Source organism: Colias philodice, chromosome 17, assembly GCF_061535455.1.
Source record: "Colias philodice isolate Cphi_HAF_F1 chromosome 17, ilColPhil1 Martin Lab GWU primary, whole genome shotgun sequence".
Classification (NCBI taxonomy): domain Eukaryota; kingdom Metazoa; phylum Arthropoda; class Insecta; order Lepidoptera; family Pieridae; genus Colias; species Colias philodice.
In genome coordinates, this window is record NC_143102.1 from 459,604 (window position 1) to 478,582 (window position 18,979).

At 35.0% G+C, this 18,979-nt stretch overlaps 2 protein-coding genes across 2 annotated transcripts in view; both read right to left on the reverse strand.

Annotated features, from left to right (window-relative positions):
- The window catches only part of LOC149480777 (uncharacterized), a 291,170-nt gene that overhangs the window by 220,365 nt on the left and 51,826 nt on the right, over window positions 1-18,979 (reverse strand). The window lies entirely within an intron of this gene.
- On the reverse strand, window positions 10,574-11,529 carry LOC149480780 (uncharacterized). Its single transcript, XM_089705828.1, has one exon. It carries the CDS (start codon window positions 11,527-11,529, stop codon window positions 10,792-10,794), a length of 738 nt encoding a protein of 245 aa, XP_089561954.1. The 3' UTR covers window positions 10,574-10,791.

An 18,979-nucleotide genomic window follows, 5' to 3' on the forward strand; every position in this document is an offset into this window, starting at 1 on the left:
ATTGTTTATTGTGTAACAGGATTGATAAATAATGTAATCAATCGCAATAAGCCAGGTGAGTTCACGTATATCACACAATTTTAATCAACAATAACTCTCAGCCGATTCACCGACGTTTTATTATGTTTTGTTATGTTTTGGAAATATTTTCAAATTTAGGATGACAATTTGGAGACTCTTAACATGTTCCCTCAATAACAACACAACTTTAGAACACTTTATCTATTTATCAAGAACAAATATTTAAGGACACAATGTTTACATGTCAGAATTTGACAGATGAACATGATGAATGCTATAGGTTCAGATTGAGTCAAATAAATCTATACTAATATAATTATAAAGAGGAAAGGTTTGTATGTATGTATGGTTTTCATGCATAAGCTTCTGGACCGATTTTGATGAAATTTGGCACAGATAATCTTTAGACCCTGAGAAAGAACATAGACTACTTTTTATTGCGAAATGTGTACCAAGGGCGAAGCCGGGGCGGACCGCTAGTATTCATATATAACTATTATTTAATCAGATAAAATAGATCAATTATCGTTTTAAGTAATTTGATACAATCTTCAAAACACAACAATTATATCTTTACAATATAAATTCTATTATTATTAATGTAAGTATATTATAATAATATGTATAATTAATATTTATTCACTTATTTATTTCAAATACCATATTCCAGGCATATTACATACTAGTGGTCCGCCTCGGCTTCGCCCGTGGTACATATTTCGCAATAAAAAGTAGCCTATGTCCTTTCTCGGGTATCAAAATATCTCCATAACAAATTTCATGCAAATTGGTTCAGTAGTTTAGGCGTGATTGAGTAACAGACAGACAGACAGAGTTACTTTCGCATTTATAATATTAGTATGGATTATAATATCTATTGCGAATTTTAACCATTATTTTCATTATTTTCACATTTACTTTAACTATTCAATAACGAAAATTTACATACTTACTTAAACATAGCCATAACAAAATTAATCTCACATGAATGCCACAAAGCAAGCAACGCCGCATGCACGCAGTAGTTTCAAACTAACATCAAGTTTGCGGGGCCATGGGGCATTGTTCTAACTTTCCCCATAACCGTGGTGTGAATAAAAATACAGAGTTTTAATGATGCGAACTGCTACTACTAATGCAATAACTTTTGCGTTGAAAAATAGAGCCTTTTATACAGGACTATATGGTTAAATGAACGCATAGACGGACTAAAAACACTATATAACACGGACTATATTTTATATGGATTATATTAAATTAGCAATTATTTCAAGGTATGTAAATGTTGAAACAGTAGAGATAAATGGGAATATGAAGCTCAGATGTATAATAATAAACGCATATAATAAAATAATTTGGAAAATCCAAAAGTGCAGGCCTCATAATTTTTTTTAAATAAATATTTATTAATTATTATTTTTGTTTATTTAATAACAATTAAACCACATCGAATCAGACCCTGAAAAATGAAAGGGTTCTATTCCTGAGCATACTCAAGCGTAAGAGAAAAAAAAAGACTCGATTAGTAAAGTATTTCGGTCGCTATCATGTTAACAAGAAAAAGGATCCGCACATACAGACACACGGACGTCCAAGACAGAACTTTTTTAAACTGTTTTTTAACTAGTTTAAATAACAAAAATGACATCAAAAATATCATGAACGTTAAAAATAGTGTTTTTTCTTAATATGTGTGTGTATGTATTATCTTACAAGTGCAATGTATGATACATAAAGACATTTTAAGTTTGAAAAATCAGATGTTTTGCGCGAAGTGACATTAGTACCCACCTCAACGCTTCGCTTATGAGGCGTGCAATAACTGTTACTTTAGTTAAAATATATTTAATAGTGCCATGAAAATAGTATATTTCACATAATTTTGAATAATTCATAATAATGAATAAAAAAAAACATGTCATTAGGCATGTTTTTTTTAGGTCTACAAGTTACTTGCAAATGTGAATTCAATGCCTTTTTCTGGAAAATTTCAGATAGAAAATGATAATAAATAAAAACCAGAATAAAGGCTGTGTGCGCTAAATCATTTTCTGACCACAGCTCGACTCACAATGGACAAACGTAATTAGTTTTTTCGTAAGCCATATTTCACAAACGTCATAATTTCAAAATTTAACCCCTTCTGTTCAAAACGGTTTACGGTCGTAATAATGGCTTTTCATTTATGACCGATGTTAAAAAATGGGTTTTAATGTTAAAAAAGCTTTTAAATATCCACACATGATATTCAATATTGGAATACGGGAAATTGTTTTATTTTTTTATATCTTTATTTATCACTAGCTTTCCACCCGCAGCTTCGCCCGCGCAGTCAAAGAAAAACCCGTATAGTTCCCGTTCCCGTGGGATTTCCGGGATAAAACCTATCCTATTTCCCGGGATAAAAAGTAGCCTATGTCCTTTCTCGGTTATCAAAATATCTCTATACCAAATTTCATGCAAATTTGTTAAGTAGTTAAGGCGTGATTGAGTAACAGGCAGACAGACAGAGTTGCTTTCGCATTTATAATATTAGTATGGATTAGGCTATGAACTTAACAATAGAGTTATAATGATTTCAGTTCTTTTTGTGTGACTGAACGTCTTAGTATTTTCTAATTTCTAATGATTGCAGTGATTTTTTAAAAACAGTTTCAGTTTGCTTGCGAAATTATTAATGTAGTTACTTTTGTCAGGGTTAACGTTTAATTTATTAATTTTGTGTAAGGGCAATATTATCTTTAAAACTTTCACAATAATTATGTTTAACATAACACGATAAATTACGTTTAAAATAACACGATAAAACACTGTCATCATCAACACAGAACTAACTTAACTCAGTAACAACAAACACTTTTTACAATATAACTTGTAGCAAGAAGATAAATAATTTCAGTTCTCAAGTTCAGGTCGCCTGGAGAGACAGTTCTAACTTGGCTAAATGGAAGCCACTTATCTGATTGAACTTTCTCTAGATTACTCTTGAGAGCTAAGTTTTTGATTTGACACTTTTTTGACCCACTTGAAAGTTTGGCGTATGAAAAGGTTTTCGTGTTAGGATTTTTTAGTACTCTTTTTTGAATCTATATTAATATTATGAAGAGTCTGTTTTTGGTTGAATATGCAAATATGAGAAACTACGGGTCTGGTTCAAAAAAATGATTTCAGTGTGATAGCCCATTCATCGAGGAAGGCTAGGCTATATATCATCACGCTAAGACCAATAGGAGCGGGGCAATGCGGGTAAAATTGCAAGGCACATTTAGTGCACATAAAAGAGTTAACTGTATAGAATTTGTTTGTTTGCATATTTAAATAACTTAAAAACTTTTTTTTTTCTAACAATAAAAAGTAATCATATAAAATAAAGAACTTTTTTGTTGAACTTTTCCTAGAGTGAACCTATTGCATGTTGTGATCTGAAATGCATGACCATGCATTTTAAATTAGTTTCACCGATCAATCCTCTTTATTTGTTAGTAAATAGAAATAAGTTTTATGTACCCTGTAATGTTGAGGATTTGTTTTCATTGCTCTATATTGTGAAACAAAACCAACCTTTTAGATATTATACTCATAATAAAACCACTGATACAATGAGTTGAGTTTCTAAATAAAAAAGAGCATGTGAAGAGCACACCTGTCAGAAATGAAACTTCTTTGGCTAGATTTAAAAGTAAATCGTCGCCTTACTCCATGGCGTGACGGCATTGCCATGACTCGGCATTGACATTTTAATCTCAACGCGCCAAAGATCTCGTTTCTAAAAAAAATTAAGTAGAAATGCCTCTTACTTTAGTCTCAAATAAATAGTAAATGTAATTACTCAAGAAAACAAATAGAATTAAAACAATTATACGATTCTTTCTAACAATAAATTGATTCTCTAGTTAGTTACGGATGCATTGGCACAAATTTGTATTGCGGGATCAACTTTCAATTTAATTTTCTTGTGTAGTAAAATTAATAAAAACACATAAATATTTTTAAATAGAGACTCTGTTATCGTACTATAATATGTAATATTATTTATCGTTATAAGCTGTTATATTATGAAAAGGTTGGTTGATTGGATAAATATTCCGTATTCATCACGTCAAAATTACTGAACCAATTTTAGTGATAATATTTATGTATGTAGCTCATTGTTTTATTTTATGTGAGTGCTTAAGTTCATTCACAGATAGTTTCTAATAGTAAATGGTAAAAATATTACGTTGCAATTTACATAAGTATTAGATAATAAATTTACAAAACAGAACTCCACTATAAATATCCATTGTTGTAAAATTAAGTTGAGAAATATGTGTATAATAAATTCAGCACGATCAGAGCTGTTTAAATTGTATGTAATTGTACTTTATAAAGAGTTGTATTGCAAACTTTGCGAATAAAACTTTAAAACTACCGGTTTGTATATATTCGTTTAAATTTAAAAATAAAGTGTATATTTTATTTGCCACTGCATGTGCTCGTATAGTTTGTTTTTATCAATGTCTTGAGGTTTTGTGCGGGTGAAAATAACATGCAAAAAATACGGTGTAGTAGAAAGTGGTAAAATTTAGTATCAAGGTGCTTGATACTCCGAGCTTTTGGCTTTTTATTGCAATAATTGTAGAGCTCGACGCTCGACGTCTAAAGTATACGAAACCATTTTTTGAGCGTCATACTATAGAATAGAATTAGAATAGAAAACACTTTATTGTACAATGCACACAAAAACAACATTTACAGAAACGATAGGTAACTTAAAATAAGTGTACAATTTGGCGGCCTTTTCGCTTAAAAGCGATTTACTATTACTATTAAACCAAGGTTAAGTTTAGAGTTATCATTCCCAGTTGTCTGACTAGGTTCTTTTGCAAAACAAGGCGTTTTATGATAAAACTTTATAAAGATAGCAAAAGGTATTTAGTGTATCTCAAATTCGTAACCTACTTTAAATCTAATCGAACAAAGTTTCTACCATAATTCACAATATACACACACACAAATATTTCATTACATGCGAACCCCAGTATTTGCCCTACTTTTCATACAATATAACAGTTTTTCTATCATTCGTCTGCAAATCTTGATAAATCTCTTCACATCACCGAAATGTACTGAATAGGCTGAGGAATGCAATCGAGGCGCTAATTCCGGTTGGCAAGATTTATTGCGTGTCACGAATGATATACTTACTTATAATCTTGTAAATGGGAACATTTTATTTAGATATTTACCAATAATAGAAAGATTGTGGATATTTTTGGGGGTCGCAGTTACTCGCGTCCGTAGGTTTTAACTCTCGATACCCTACACGTGTCCCCCGGGTTGTGCCAAACGAGTAACCGAATATTCTGGTGGTAGACAGTTGTCCTGGCTAGTAACCACCCACCTAACAAAGCCTTGCCGCCAAACGATTCGTCGTGTTCCGGCATGATGTTAGGTGAAGCCCTTCTTGGTGAATAGTTGGGTCTGGACAGTAGCTTTGCGTGAAGGAACCGAATCCAGTGCAGCAGCACGTTTCTGCATCTGGCGTCTAGTCTTGGAGGGTAGCGGGATCCGAAGAAACGGTTCACCGCTGGCCGACCGCAGGTTGTAGGGGGCCCAATTAGCGGGTTAGCCACCCGTGAAAGGCTGCCCCGCCGCCTGTGTATAATCCCGAGTTGGCTCCAACGTGCCGGTTGGCGACCGGAGGAGAGGACCCGTTGGCAATATTCGGGGGGTTTCGGGCGTCCCCGCAGTCTCCAAACTAGACTCCATCAATGCGGATCCTGCCTGTATTTGGGTGGTTCTACACGCGAAGCCTCGTCCAACTACCAACAGTTCCCGCCTATTCACTCTACATCAAACCAAGCACAAAAAATATGAAAAAGTCTCTAAAAGGAAGAAAGGTTTCACAGCGGCTGCACTTCCTCTCTCTCAAAGTGCACCTCACCAACATCCGAGGCTTGCACTCAAATCTCCTATCAGTCCATTACCATCTTGAGACCGAGAAGCCGCATCTACTATTCCTTACCGAAACGCAAATTAAGAACCCAGCGGATGCAACATATCTCAAGTACCCAGGCTATTCCATTGAGTACAATTTCAAGCAAAAAGCCGGGGCTTGCGTATACGTTCGCGATGACATTTGCTTTTTGCGTCTCCGACAACTTGAAGAGCCCAGTTTTTCAGTACTTTGGTCCATGGTGGACACGGGTACACATAAAATTGTTTATGCCTGTGTATATCGCTCACATAGTGGCGACCACGAGACAACAAGATTATTTAACTACCTTAGTGAAACTGCAGATGTGGTTAGTGGTCAGTACCCTGGAGCCGAATTTATCTTTCTGGGGGATTTTAACGCCTGTCATAATGAATGGCTCTATCCATTCCAGAAGACCGATCATGCCGGAAGAGAAATTTTCAACTTTGCATTGACCCATAATCTCTCCCAGCTGGTCCACGAAGCGACACGTGTACCTGACATTGAAGACCACACCGCAAACTGCTTAGACCTTCTGCTAACAACAGATCCAGACAGACATACGGTATCTGTATCTTCACCCCTAGGCACATCTAAGAAAGAAAGAAAAGAAAGAAAAAACATTTATTTCAAGGACATTAAAAATAAAACATTCACATAAAAAACAACAACAAAAAACTTAAAACACAAAAAGCAAACATACATTACAATTTAACTACAACTTAGAAAAGAGGAATAAAAAATAAGGAGACAAAAAATTACACTAAATTAGTACGGTAGAGTGTCCTTGAAAAAGGGTTACCAACTCAGCTAAATGCTGTACGGCAGTATTGCACGCACAGCGCTGGTTTTCAGTGGCCCCTTATCGTTGTTGAAATTAGAGTGACCTCCATTTCAACAATAAAAAAAAAAGATAAAATATAAATATAAAAAAACAATAATATTAAACCAAATAAATAATAATACAATATGCAGGAATAAACGAAATAAATAAAATAAAAAAATAAAAATGATACGTGATAACTATAAAGATAGGTACATAAATTATATAGAGGTAGATAATTTTTATATTCATACATTTATAGCCACTAAGGTTGGATCTGTTTCTCTAATAAAATAATAATGTATTTTTTCTTAAAATTCTCAACCGTGAGAAGGCTGGGAAGAGGCGGTGGTAAATTGTTCCAACACTTAGTGGCACTGTATTTGAAGCTACCTCGAAAACTGGCAGAATGGTGTTTGGGAATCATTAATTTAGTCGCAGCTTGCCTCGTTTTGTATGTAGACTGATGATCACCGATCCAGGCCAACTTTTTAAGAAGGTATTGAGGAGATTTAGATTTTATTATACCAAAGAGGAAAGAAGCGAAATGGAGACGCCGTCTATTTTCCATGTTTAATAAACAGGCATTATTTAAAAATGGCGTAATGTGCTCCCGTGGAGGAATGTTCCAACAGAACCTGGCACATGCGTTTTGTACGCGCTGTATTGCTCGTTTAGTTCGCGACAATATACGACATCCATACACAACATCCATATAGTTAAATTTAGATAAGACAAGGCTGTCACAAAGCCTAACACGAAGTTCCGTATTAAGGTATTTTCTAATACGATACAGAATTTTTAACCGATAGAAGCAGTTAGCTATAGTTACATTGATATATTTTTCAAATCGGAGATTTTCGTCAAAAATGATTCCCAAATTTCGAGCTTCAGTAACACGTTTTATAACTTCGCCATTTATAGATATGGGAATGAGACGACTTTGTATGGAGCTGACTACTTTAGGAGTGCCTAAAACCATAAACTTGGACTTATTGGGATTCAGTACAAGTGAATTTCGACTTGACCATGCAAATAATGAAGCTAAGTCCGAGTTTAAGTTACTTATTGCGGAACGTGTTTCATCCGGGTGGAAGGAAGTAAACAACTGAACATCGTCAGCATATAAGTGATACTTACACGATTTTATTTGCTTGACAATGTCGGCACTATATAGTATGAATAAAAGGGGTCCCAAAATAGAGCCTTGAGGAACACCTTTTGTAACTGTTTTACAATCTGATAACCTATTACTGCCATCTTCCATTGCAACTGATACTTGTTGTGTTCGATTACTCAAATAGCTATTAAACCAATTTATAGTAGATGGACTTAAACCATAGTACGTGAGTTTGGATAACAGAAGTGAAATATTTATAGTATCAAAAGCTCTCGAGTAATCCAACAGTACAAGGACTGTACCTTTCCCTTCATCTTGCGCACAAAGAATGTCATCCATCACATCGGTCACAGCTGTTGTCGTACCTTTGCGTTTTCTGAAGCCAGACTGTCGATCGGGTAAAATATTTTCTTTTTCTATATAGTCCATTAGCTGTTTATGCACTATCTTTTCTAGAACCTTCGACAGACATGGCAATATGCTAATTGGTCGCAGATCCTTTAAATCCTGCGGATTATCAATTTTTGGTAGGGGACGTACTAGAGCGTTACGCCACAGACTTGGGAAGGTACCAGTTGCAAAAGATAGATTAATGATGTACGTTATATTTGACAAGGTTGCTGGAAGTGTAAGCTTCAACATATCTAAGGAAATATCGTCAATACCAGCAGCTTGCGATTTGAGTTCCTGAATAGTACGTAGCACAGTCGCCTCATTAACAGGTTTAAAGGAGAAAGAAGCATCACTGTGGCGATGGAACTCATAGTAAGTTAATGTGGATAGTAGTAACTTATTTCCAGGGACATCAAGAAAGTGATTATTTAGAGCATTAGGGTTGGCAAGATCTTCAGTTAGTAGAGGCTGTTTCTTTGCGTTTATACCAATGTTTTCCTTAATGTGCCTCCACATAATTTTAGGTCTTCTCAAATTTGAATTTATAAATAAATCAAAGTACGCCTTTTTTTCACGTTCCAATGCCCGACTTACATATTTTTTTAATTCCATGTAATATTTTTTATGTGAATCTGCTTTGGTAAGTCGTGCTTTATTTCGCGCTTCATCACGTAGTCTAAACATCTTTTTAATATTATAAGTTATCCACGGTGGTTGCTTATCCTTAACACGTATTTTCTTGAAGGGGGCATGAATATCAAAGAGCGATCTTATGTACGAAGTTAGTGTGTTCACTAGTTCATCCACGTTATCAAGAGCAAGCAACGATGTCCAGTTGATTATTTGCAATGATTTGTTGAATTCATCTTTATTAATGTTTTGTATCGGTCTAAAGGTTATATATTTATGCAAAGCTTTTTCTTTAACTATGCTAAGTGCACACGATAAGAATGCATGATGGCTTAGTTCCTCAATGTAATCAATTGCAATATTTAGAATAGGCGTATTAGTGCATATTAAATCGAGTAAAGTTTCACTTGAATCCATAAAATGGGTAGGCTGGGAAATATGTTGCGTGAGATTAAAAGTTTGAAGGAAACTTGCAACTCTTTTACTATTCACATGACCAGTATTTAACAGATTAACATTAAAATCACCCATAAGCACAAGATTATCATACCAGGAAAATGAACTAATGGAATCCGTTAAAGCATCCAAAAACGTATTAATGTCCAACCAAGGCGGCCGATATGCTGTACCAACGATAGTAACCTGACCATTAAGGGAAAAATTGAGCCACATCTGTTCGACACTGTCAGCGATGGGGTGAGACATTATCCGAACCGATATACCTTCACCAATATAGAACCCAACACCCCCGCCTCGAGTGCGGACAGTGGTCGGACGCGGTATGTGACGCAGTCTGTAACCAGGTACGGCAGGCGCACGTCCATCTTCACCCTCGCGCAGCCAGGTTTCGTTTATGGCCATGATATCAACGTTATGACGCTCCATTGCCACAAGGAACTCGTCATGTTTTGTACATAGTGAACCAGGATTTAAAAAACCAACCCGTAATTTTTTTCTTTTAGATATCATTATGAATTATTTTGTGATTTGAAATAATATAATAAATAATTAATTGGGTATTATTGTTAATAGGGTTAAAATTATTCGTAAAATATAAAATACAGTACAAGAAGTTTAATTTACTTATTAGTGATATAAAATAATTAAAAAACGATACTAATATAATAAATATCATGCATAATATGTATTGAGCAACCCTACCGTACATTAAAAGAACATACACGGAAAATATTATTTCATACAAAACCGAAAACATACATATAACATTTACTGTACCATACACATAGAACACAATGAAACAAACGACAATCACGGTAGGTAGGCAAAGCAAGACAACACACATATTTATCGTTCTCATGATTGTAGGATGAAAGATAATATTTTTTTTTAATTCTTTTCTCGATTTATAAAGTAGAATTACTATACTACAATGAACGTTAAAACAAAACAAGTATAAGAATATGAAGTTAATAAAGGTTACCATTACACACATATTTAAAAGGTAGGTACGTTTATACAAACAAATTAATATTAATACGGTAACTTTTTTAAAATAACGTTCTAGAAAAAGAAAAAGAATTAAAATTGTCATAATATAATAATTAAGATATAGAAAGTTTGTACTACTATAATATAAAATTAATAGCCCATGAGACAAACTGTTTTTTTGATTTTTAATATAGCTAAGTAAATTTTTTTTACCATATTTATGCATGATGATAGATACACCGTATATAACTTTGCTTTTCATTAAAACTCTGGAACCTATTATTTTGCTACACATTGATTTTAAATCACACGGATAATACCGCGTTATATAATAAATAACATAATATATCCTGTCATTAAAATCCCATAAATTTGTTAATACACACAAACCAAACATCAGCCAAAAATCTTATCTATATCTTCTTCAGAAGAAACAATAAAATACTTTGATTGTTGATCGCGTCTGACGTAAGTACGGCCGCCCCGCGTCCACACATAACTCCAGTGTTTAGCGCGCTGTTGCTCGCGCGCCAGGTGGAACAACCAGCGGTTGGTGCGCGTCAGGTGCTCGTTGACGTAGAAGCGGCGGGGCTCGCCGGCGACCAGGCCGGCCGTGTCCGCCCCGCGCCGCACTCGCGCCGCGCGTAGCAACTCGTTGCGTAGGTGGTGGCGGGTTAGCCGCACGACGATCGGCCGCGGACGTGCGGCCGCTGTGCGATCACTGCTGGTATTTAACTCCTCCGGATTTTTACGAATGCCTGTACGGTAGGCATTAACGATATCCCGTTCATCTAGTGATAAACCTATTTTTTGGGCCAATGTTATTGTTAGATGCAGGAGGTTTTCACCTTTTGTTTCGGGGACGCCCGCAATTTCTATGTCGTTTAGTAGATTGTATTGCTCGGAATCATTAAGACGTGATTTTAACGAGTCAATTTTTTTAGATACATCGCTAGGCTCTTGTGTTTGAGACTGCGATTCAGACAAGGTACATTCCATACGATCTAGCCGCTCCTCAAAACTGTTAAGCCTTTTATCATATTCCGCCATAACAGTACTTATTTTGGACATCTCTTGCCGAAAACTAGATAGTTCGGAACGAAGCAACTTGATCTCCTGTGCAAGGCATGACATATTATCCGGAGCATCCTCAAAACTATCGGCACTACTATCTTCCTGCGAGTGTAAGTTTTCAGCCGATTTTTGACTTTTATTTTTGCATATTTTGCAGATCCATTTCCCATTCGAAAGGGACTTGGGGCTAATGTTATTGCATTGTTTATGAAATAAGTTGCTACATTTGGTACACTTGGCACCATCTGTTGTCGTCGAGTAGAATTTACCACAGTTTGTGCATTTATTGGCCATAATTACTGGATCTATAATAGTCACTTAATGAGTTCGGGTAAGGTTCACAAGAGGGCGGTAATATTAATAATAGTTCGTAATAGAATGTAATTAATTCGTACTTTTGAATAAGAATTTAAAGAAAATGATGTAATATTTATAGTTATAATATAAACAGACAACAGTGTATCACGAAAAAGTTTGTAAAATTGAAAATTTTAGCACCAAACCGCTAAATACCTTTAAACACAAAATTGTCGGTACTTGTAAAAACAGCTGATTCACAGCTGATGACTGTTTACACTGTTCACACACAAAGTATCTTCTCGATCGATAGGATAACACTACACGTTATGAAACACATAAAAGTCTTTTAAAATAACACACAATAAAGCATATCGCATAAAGATTACTATTTTTAAAACTTTTTTTTTACTGAGACTAGAAGTGTCACTCTAACTGTCACAACAACAACATCTGATCACTGTCTGGTGAAAACTGTATCAAACCTTCCTCCTCCAGACACTACCGCAAGATACAAACGGAGAGTTTGGAAGTACAAGTTGGCAGATTGGGATGAGTTGCGTCACTTTTTTGCTAGTTATCCTTGGAGGCAAGTTTGCTTCTCATCTGCAGACCCATCTACCTGCGCGGATAATGTCGTTGATGTAATTCGTCAGGGAATGGAATATTATATTCCTTTCTCAGATGTTTACATTGATGGCAGAGCTAAACCATGGTTTAATGCCGAATGCATCACTGCGGAGAACCGAAAGCATATGGCCTACAAAGCCTGGGTTGATGCTCGTCTTCGCAAAGCCCCAGATCTGCGCTTGAAAAAGAGAGCCTTTAACAAAGCCGCCAAACACTGCAAAAAAGTACTCCGAAAGGCTCGATTCGACCGAATCCAGAACGTTGGCAAAAGACTAATATCCTACCCATCAGGTAGTAAGGCCTTCTGGTCTCTTGCCAAGATTGTCGAATCGAACTTTTGTCGCCCTTCACTGCCACCTTTACTTAAGTCCGATGGTTCACTGGCACATAGCGCTAAGGATAAAGCAGATTTACTAGCATCACTTTTCGCAAATAATTCACGACTTGATTGTGGGAACAAATCTCCACCCCTCATTCCCCATTGTGGCACATATATGTCTGATCTTCATATCACCCAGAAGACAGTTCTTAAAACCCTTCGCAATCTAGACGTGAACAAATCCAGTGGACCGGACGGTTTACCAGCGATAGTATTTAAGACTTGTGCACCAGAATTGTCTCCAGTGCTGACGCGCCTTTTCCGCCTTTCATTAAAATCAGGAATAGTACCCAAAAGCTGGAAGCTTGCCAATGTTCAGCCCGTGCCGAAGAAAGGTAGTCGTGCTGATCCTACGAACTATCGACCCATATCAATAACCTCCATACTCTCTAAGATTATGGAGCGTATATTGAACGATCAACTACTTGCATACCTAGAAGCCAAAGACCTCCTAAGCGACCGACAGTATGGTTTCCGCAAAAAGAGGTCGACTGGCGATCTTCTAGCGCACGCTACGCATCTATGGGGGGAAGCCTTGGATAATCACGGTGAGGCACTTGCCGTCTCCCTTGACATCTCCAAGGCTTTCGACAAAGTTTGGCACGCGAGCCTTTTGAGCAAGCTTCCATCTTATGGAATTCCTAATGACCTGTGCGTCTGGATAGCTGATTTCCTGAGAGAACGTACGATTCGTGTCATTATTGACGGTTGTTCGTCAGATGAAATGACCATTAATGCCGGTGTTCCTCAGGGATCTGTCCTCTCAGCGACTTTATTCCTTCTGCACATAAACGACCTCCTCAAACCCAACATGTTCGGTTATGCAGATGATACTACTGTCGTAGAGAGGTACCTATCCAGCGCTCAAGCTTCTCAGGTCAGTATCAGATTTGAACGGGAGGCCATGATTTCGCGTATCAACTCAGCCCTGCTGGACGTCACGAATTGGGCCAATGATAATCTGGTTGAATTTAACGCTACCAAAACACAGGCATGTCTTTTTACTGCGAAGCGGAATCCACTTCACCTTTCTCCTTCTTTTCATAATGTACCGATAGCACTAACCCCCAACCTCGAATTACTGGGTATGTCGATTTCTGCAAATCTAAACTTCCGTCAATTCATTGAATCCAAAGCCCAAGTAGCTGCCAAAAAGCTTGGCATATTAGCAAAAGTGAGACATTTCTTCACACCGGCACAGCTCCTTCAACTCTACCAAGCTCAAATTCGGTCGTGTGTGGAGTATTGTAGTCATCTTTGGGCGGGTTCCGCCAAAACTCACCTTGGTGCTTTGGAGTCAATGGAGAGACGCGCTTGCAGAATCATTGGCGATCCCTTATTAATTCGTCGTGGCCTCCAAAGTCTAGACCATCGCCGGCAAGTAGCATGCCTATCGGTTTTCTACAGAATTCATTTTGGTGAATGTGCGAATGAACTCCACCACCTGGTTCCATCTTCCCCATTTCTTCACCGCACATCTAGACGGGGACTGGGATTCCATCCCTTCACAGTCGACATTCCTCATGTACGTACGCAGCGTTATGCAAATTCTTTTTTCATCCGAACTGCGAAGGAATGGAATTCTCTTCCATCGTCGGTGTTCCCCGTAGACTACAATATCCAGCTCTTCAAGTCCAGAGTGAATAGGCTTCTTCTGGGTAGACGTGCTCCTAAATAGATCGCATCACTGCTTTACATCAGGCAGGATAGCGGTCAAACGTCTACCTATTTACTATAAAAAAAAAAAAAAAAAAAAAAAAAATATGTGTTATATGTATTAGATTTAAAAAATATGCTGTGGTTTGTCTTTATTGTATTTATGTTCAGACACATCAGTAAAAGAATATTTACAAGAAAATTTTCTGATCAGAGGCTCTACTATTTTTTGTATTTATGAAATAAAATATGCTAGATAATAATTAATAATAAACTATTATAGAGCAGAAACGACTAGAATGTAATGCCTGGGTACTGGCATTAAAACCTCTTTATCCATAGAGATATTAAAACAAATTATAGCTTGTACCTTATACATAGGTAGATAAGAGTATGAAAACCTATGCAGGGTAGTTTTAAACGTAATATGAAGAACGAATAAGCTTATTTTTACATAAATTTAAGACGAAATTTTGTCAAAGCATCTCCTTTAAGCAACTTAAGTGAAGGACGAAATATAACTTGGCAATTAGACGCTCAAAACTTGGTCCATAACGTCCCATGCTTAGTTCGTTTTTGGTCGACTCATTAATGACATTTATCAGGCCCAATTAAAAGTTAGTAATACAAAGGGTGGGTACTGGGTAGGCGCGTGTGTGAGTGCGAGCGGAAAGCGATTTTTAAAGCTTGTGGAGATAATTTATCTGTGTGAGCAAATGAATAAAATGTGATTGTTTGTGCTGATATAACATCGTTTGTTAAAAGTTTAAATAGTACTTGTAAACTTGTATATAATTTAGATATTATACTCAAATAAAATATTTATTAAATATTATTATATTTAAAAAATAATTACAAGATATAGAAAAATATGCATTTATTTATATATGGCGGAGAACTCCAGAAGTGAGCAAGTCATTAAAATAAGATGAAAATACTACAAATACTGTTTATCTTTAAAGATAAGAATTGTATTTTTTATAGCATACCTTTAATTATTTCCACGCTCGCTAACAGTCCAGACACAGGACATCTAAGTAGGTATCAAATAATTTAATTCTTAGTAACAAGTCTGAAGTTCCTGGCCCTTTGTTGAAGATCTTCGGGGAATAATGAGGGAGGCAAGGTATAGTATAAAATACGATGACAATTTAAGAGAATCTACTAAATGCATTCATTATATTGGCGTTTAACACTTCAGTTTTTAATCTGAAATACATTTAAAATAATTGTTGACTGCTTTTGTTTTTTTTATATTTTATAGTTATGTTATAAAACTGGCTCTCAATTTTGTTATAGGGATAATTAAGAAAACCAAAATTTTAATGTTTATACCTTTTATTTTAACATTAAATCGAATACATGCATGTTTAAAAACCTTTTTTTATCAATTTAGTGAATAAACAGTAACTTCTTAATTTTTGTACCGTGTATAAAAATCTGAATTATGCTTTCAACGCTGTTCCTCATTCTTCATTACAAGAAATGACTCAACTCTACTTGCAAGCTTTACTTTTTCTGCTTATAAGTTGTAAGAAAGTATACATTTAGCGAAGTACTAATTTGGAGTTTATTTCAACGTCAGTATATCGTGAGAATGTTCAGTTGGATGCAGCTGCTGAACCCTGCTGGAAGCTCTTATATAAATGTGCTGGAATTATTGCTGGAGAGAAAAACAAATTGGTAATTTGTACTGCATGAAGATTGTTCTTATTAGTATGTGTTAAAACCTTACTAAAAGCTATACATTTTAAGTTGATTGTAAGTTTATTTACCCATATCGTAAACAGTTTAAACCTGATACGAAATTGAAACATACTAAACTTACAAGGTACGAGATACAACAAAATATAAGAATTTTTTCACGAAAGTAAGGCTCATCATTCATTTAAAAAGTTGTTTCATTTTGTTAGATTTTTGCGCTTATTTACATTATAATATCATCTTACATTTAGTATGACGTGAAATGCCGAATCGGACCAAATAAGTGACTAAGTACTTCTATAATTTAGAAAATGACTAAGAAAAATCAAATCAGAGTTTATTCAACAAACTAGAGTATAGTTCGAGACTAGGTTATTAAAGTAAGTCCCTATTATGAGGCTAGACAAATAAAATATTTACAAAGTAATCTTCACAAAGACAACGAGATCTTGCCAAATTGCCTTCATCGTATTAGTGAGTATTGGCAGACGTCCTCGTTCTGAAATTGTATCATTTGGAACATAATAATTATATTATTTTGTTCTATCAATAAAACTAAGAAAGCTTAGTTATAAATAGAGAACTATAGGAGCAAAGCAGCCTAAATTCTATGAATAGATGTCGTATCATTTAAAAGGTTTTTTATAACTTTAAACGTTTATGTAATAGCTAGAATGATATAACACGTATTTACTTTATCTCTCAATATAATTCCACTAAAAATGTTAAACTTTAAATCTGGATAATTGCCGTACTTCAATACAAATACATTTGTGATTATATTATTTCATTCTTAATCAGTATTTTAAGGAAATTTCTAGGAAATTTAGTTTCCCAGAATACTATGCATATAGCATTGATATATGTATATTACATTTGATATAAAAAAAATTGGAGCTTTACATAATCTAAATTCTGAAATGCAGGCAAAGTCACGGGCATTTTGTAGTATTAAAAAGCCCCATCCACGGGCACTCACCGCGATTTAATTAACTTAAACAAGTATGAGAATTGAAGGGCTAACGGAGTTTTAATTCATAATTTAGCAGACATAAAGAGCGGTCTATATTAATAAGTCCGCCATATGGCTGGCCTGCACTGCCTCTCGCTGGAGAGCTGTAAGTTATAAGATCTAGCGACTTTTTTATTGTAAAATGGGTCAAAGTATACTCAATGTGTCTACTACTAAGGGGTCAGGGCTAGGCATAGAAAACCAAAATATTATAAAATATTAATTTATAATTATGTTTATATAGAAAATTTAAGTCAAGTCAGGTATTATGGAAAACACTTGGGTAATAGAAAAATTGTCAAAATATAGTTTTGTGTCGTTAAAACAGCTAATTTCCGTAATGTTTTGATAAATTAGATTAAAAAATAATGATTCTACTTATATGGCGAGACAATAATAATTTGCGTTGAAAGAATATTATAATATTATCATAGAAACAGATGTGAACCTACCCCATAGCACACATAAGTTCAGACACACATGGCTTTGAATGAATTACTGATAATATCTTAACCATTATAAAATAAAAAAACGCTAATATCTTGTAACTTAGGTTGTAAAATGAAATTCGGTGGGCATTTTTTGCCGATGGCTGAGATAGTAGAATGATCTCGGCTCCTGAATTTGCAAACGACTCTATAAAATTATCTTTCGCTATTATTCAATGTTAATTAACATCAAGCGTTCAAAAGGTTCCAGTTTTTCCGTTTGTAGTACTTTTTACTCAAAAATGATTATTTTATTATCAAAACTTAATTAATATAATTTTAAAAAATAACAGAAACATTTTAATATAATATTTGGATTTATATTTTTGTTATAAGCCATAGATAATAATATATTTTATGATAATATTTTGTTACCTTTATTCGGTAGAAATATAAGTAAAATAGAATTTCTAGAAAAAAAAATACTTAAATCTTTTAAACCACTCCCTTGTATAAAAGGAGAGGTTTACTTGTTTCTGGAATATATAAGTATGTTCGTCACCCTATCAATCAAAATAATGTCTTTATCCGAATTCAAAAACAAATGAAATTACCCAATAACAATCACAAGATTATGACGATACATTTTATTTTATGTCGCCGCATACGCATAAATTGGATTATGTCTGTCTGTCTGTTTAGGGGAGTTCCCCATGTAACGGTATTGTCAGAACTGATTAAATTTAAACCTAATGTAAGGGGGAATGCAAAAGATTCTGTTGAGAAAAATATTCGATTTTGTTTTTAAATTTATTGGTCTGATGCAACTGTGTTGTTTTGATTGATTTTTAGCTGTAAAAACTGTCATCGCAAAATGTCAGTATGTACCACATAAATAATAATGTTTATAAATAATGTATTTGTTCATAGAAATCATATTTTCTGACATGTTAAATATTTTATTTTTATAATATAAAAGCGATGAAAATCATCACATTAAACAAATTGAAATTTAAAGTAAATAAAATAAATCTTCATTTGCAACAATTGCACATACAAACAGACAATACTCAATTATACACATTATAGATCCCTTCACATGAAGTAGCTGAACAAACTTCAATTTAAACGATCGCTTCACTTCTTTGTCCGCGTTCGAGCGAAAAAGCGAAAAAAGCGCTCGAAATTCGACATTTTCACAGCGCACAATAAAGCGCAATAAAATCGCAAGCGCTTGAAGCTGTAATTCATTAAAATCGGCACAAAATCTAGATCGGTTCCGTGAATTTCGCGAACAAGCATGTCCAATTAACGAGTCCTTTATTTTTGAATGAATTTTCGTCTCTTTGGCGCTAATGTGAAGAAATTGTTTACATGTATAACGCCTTTGTTTCACATTCCTTC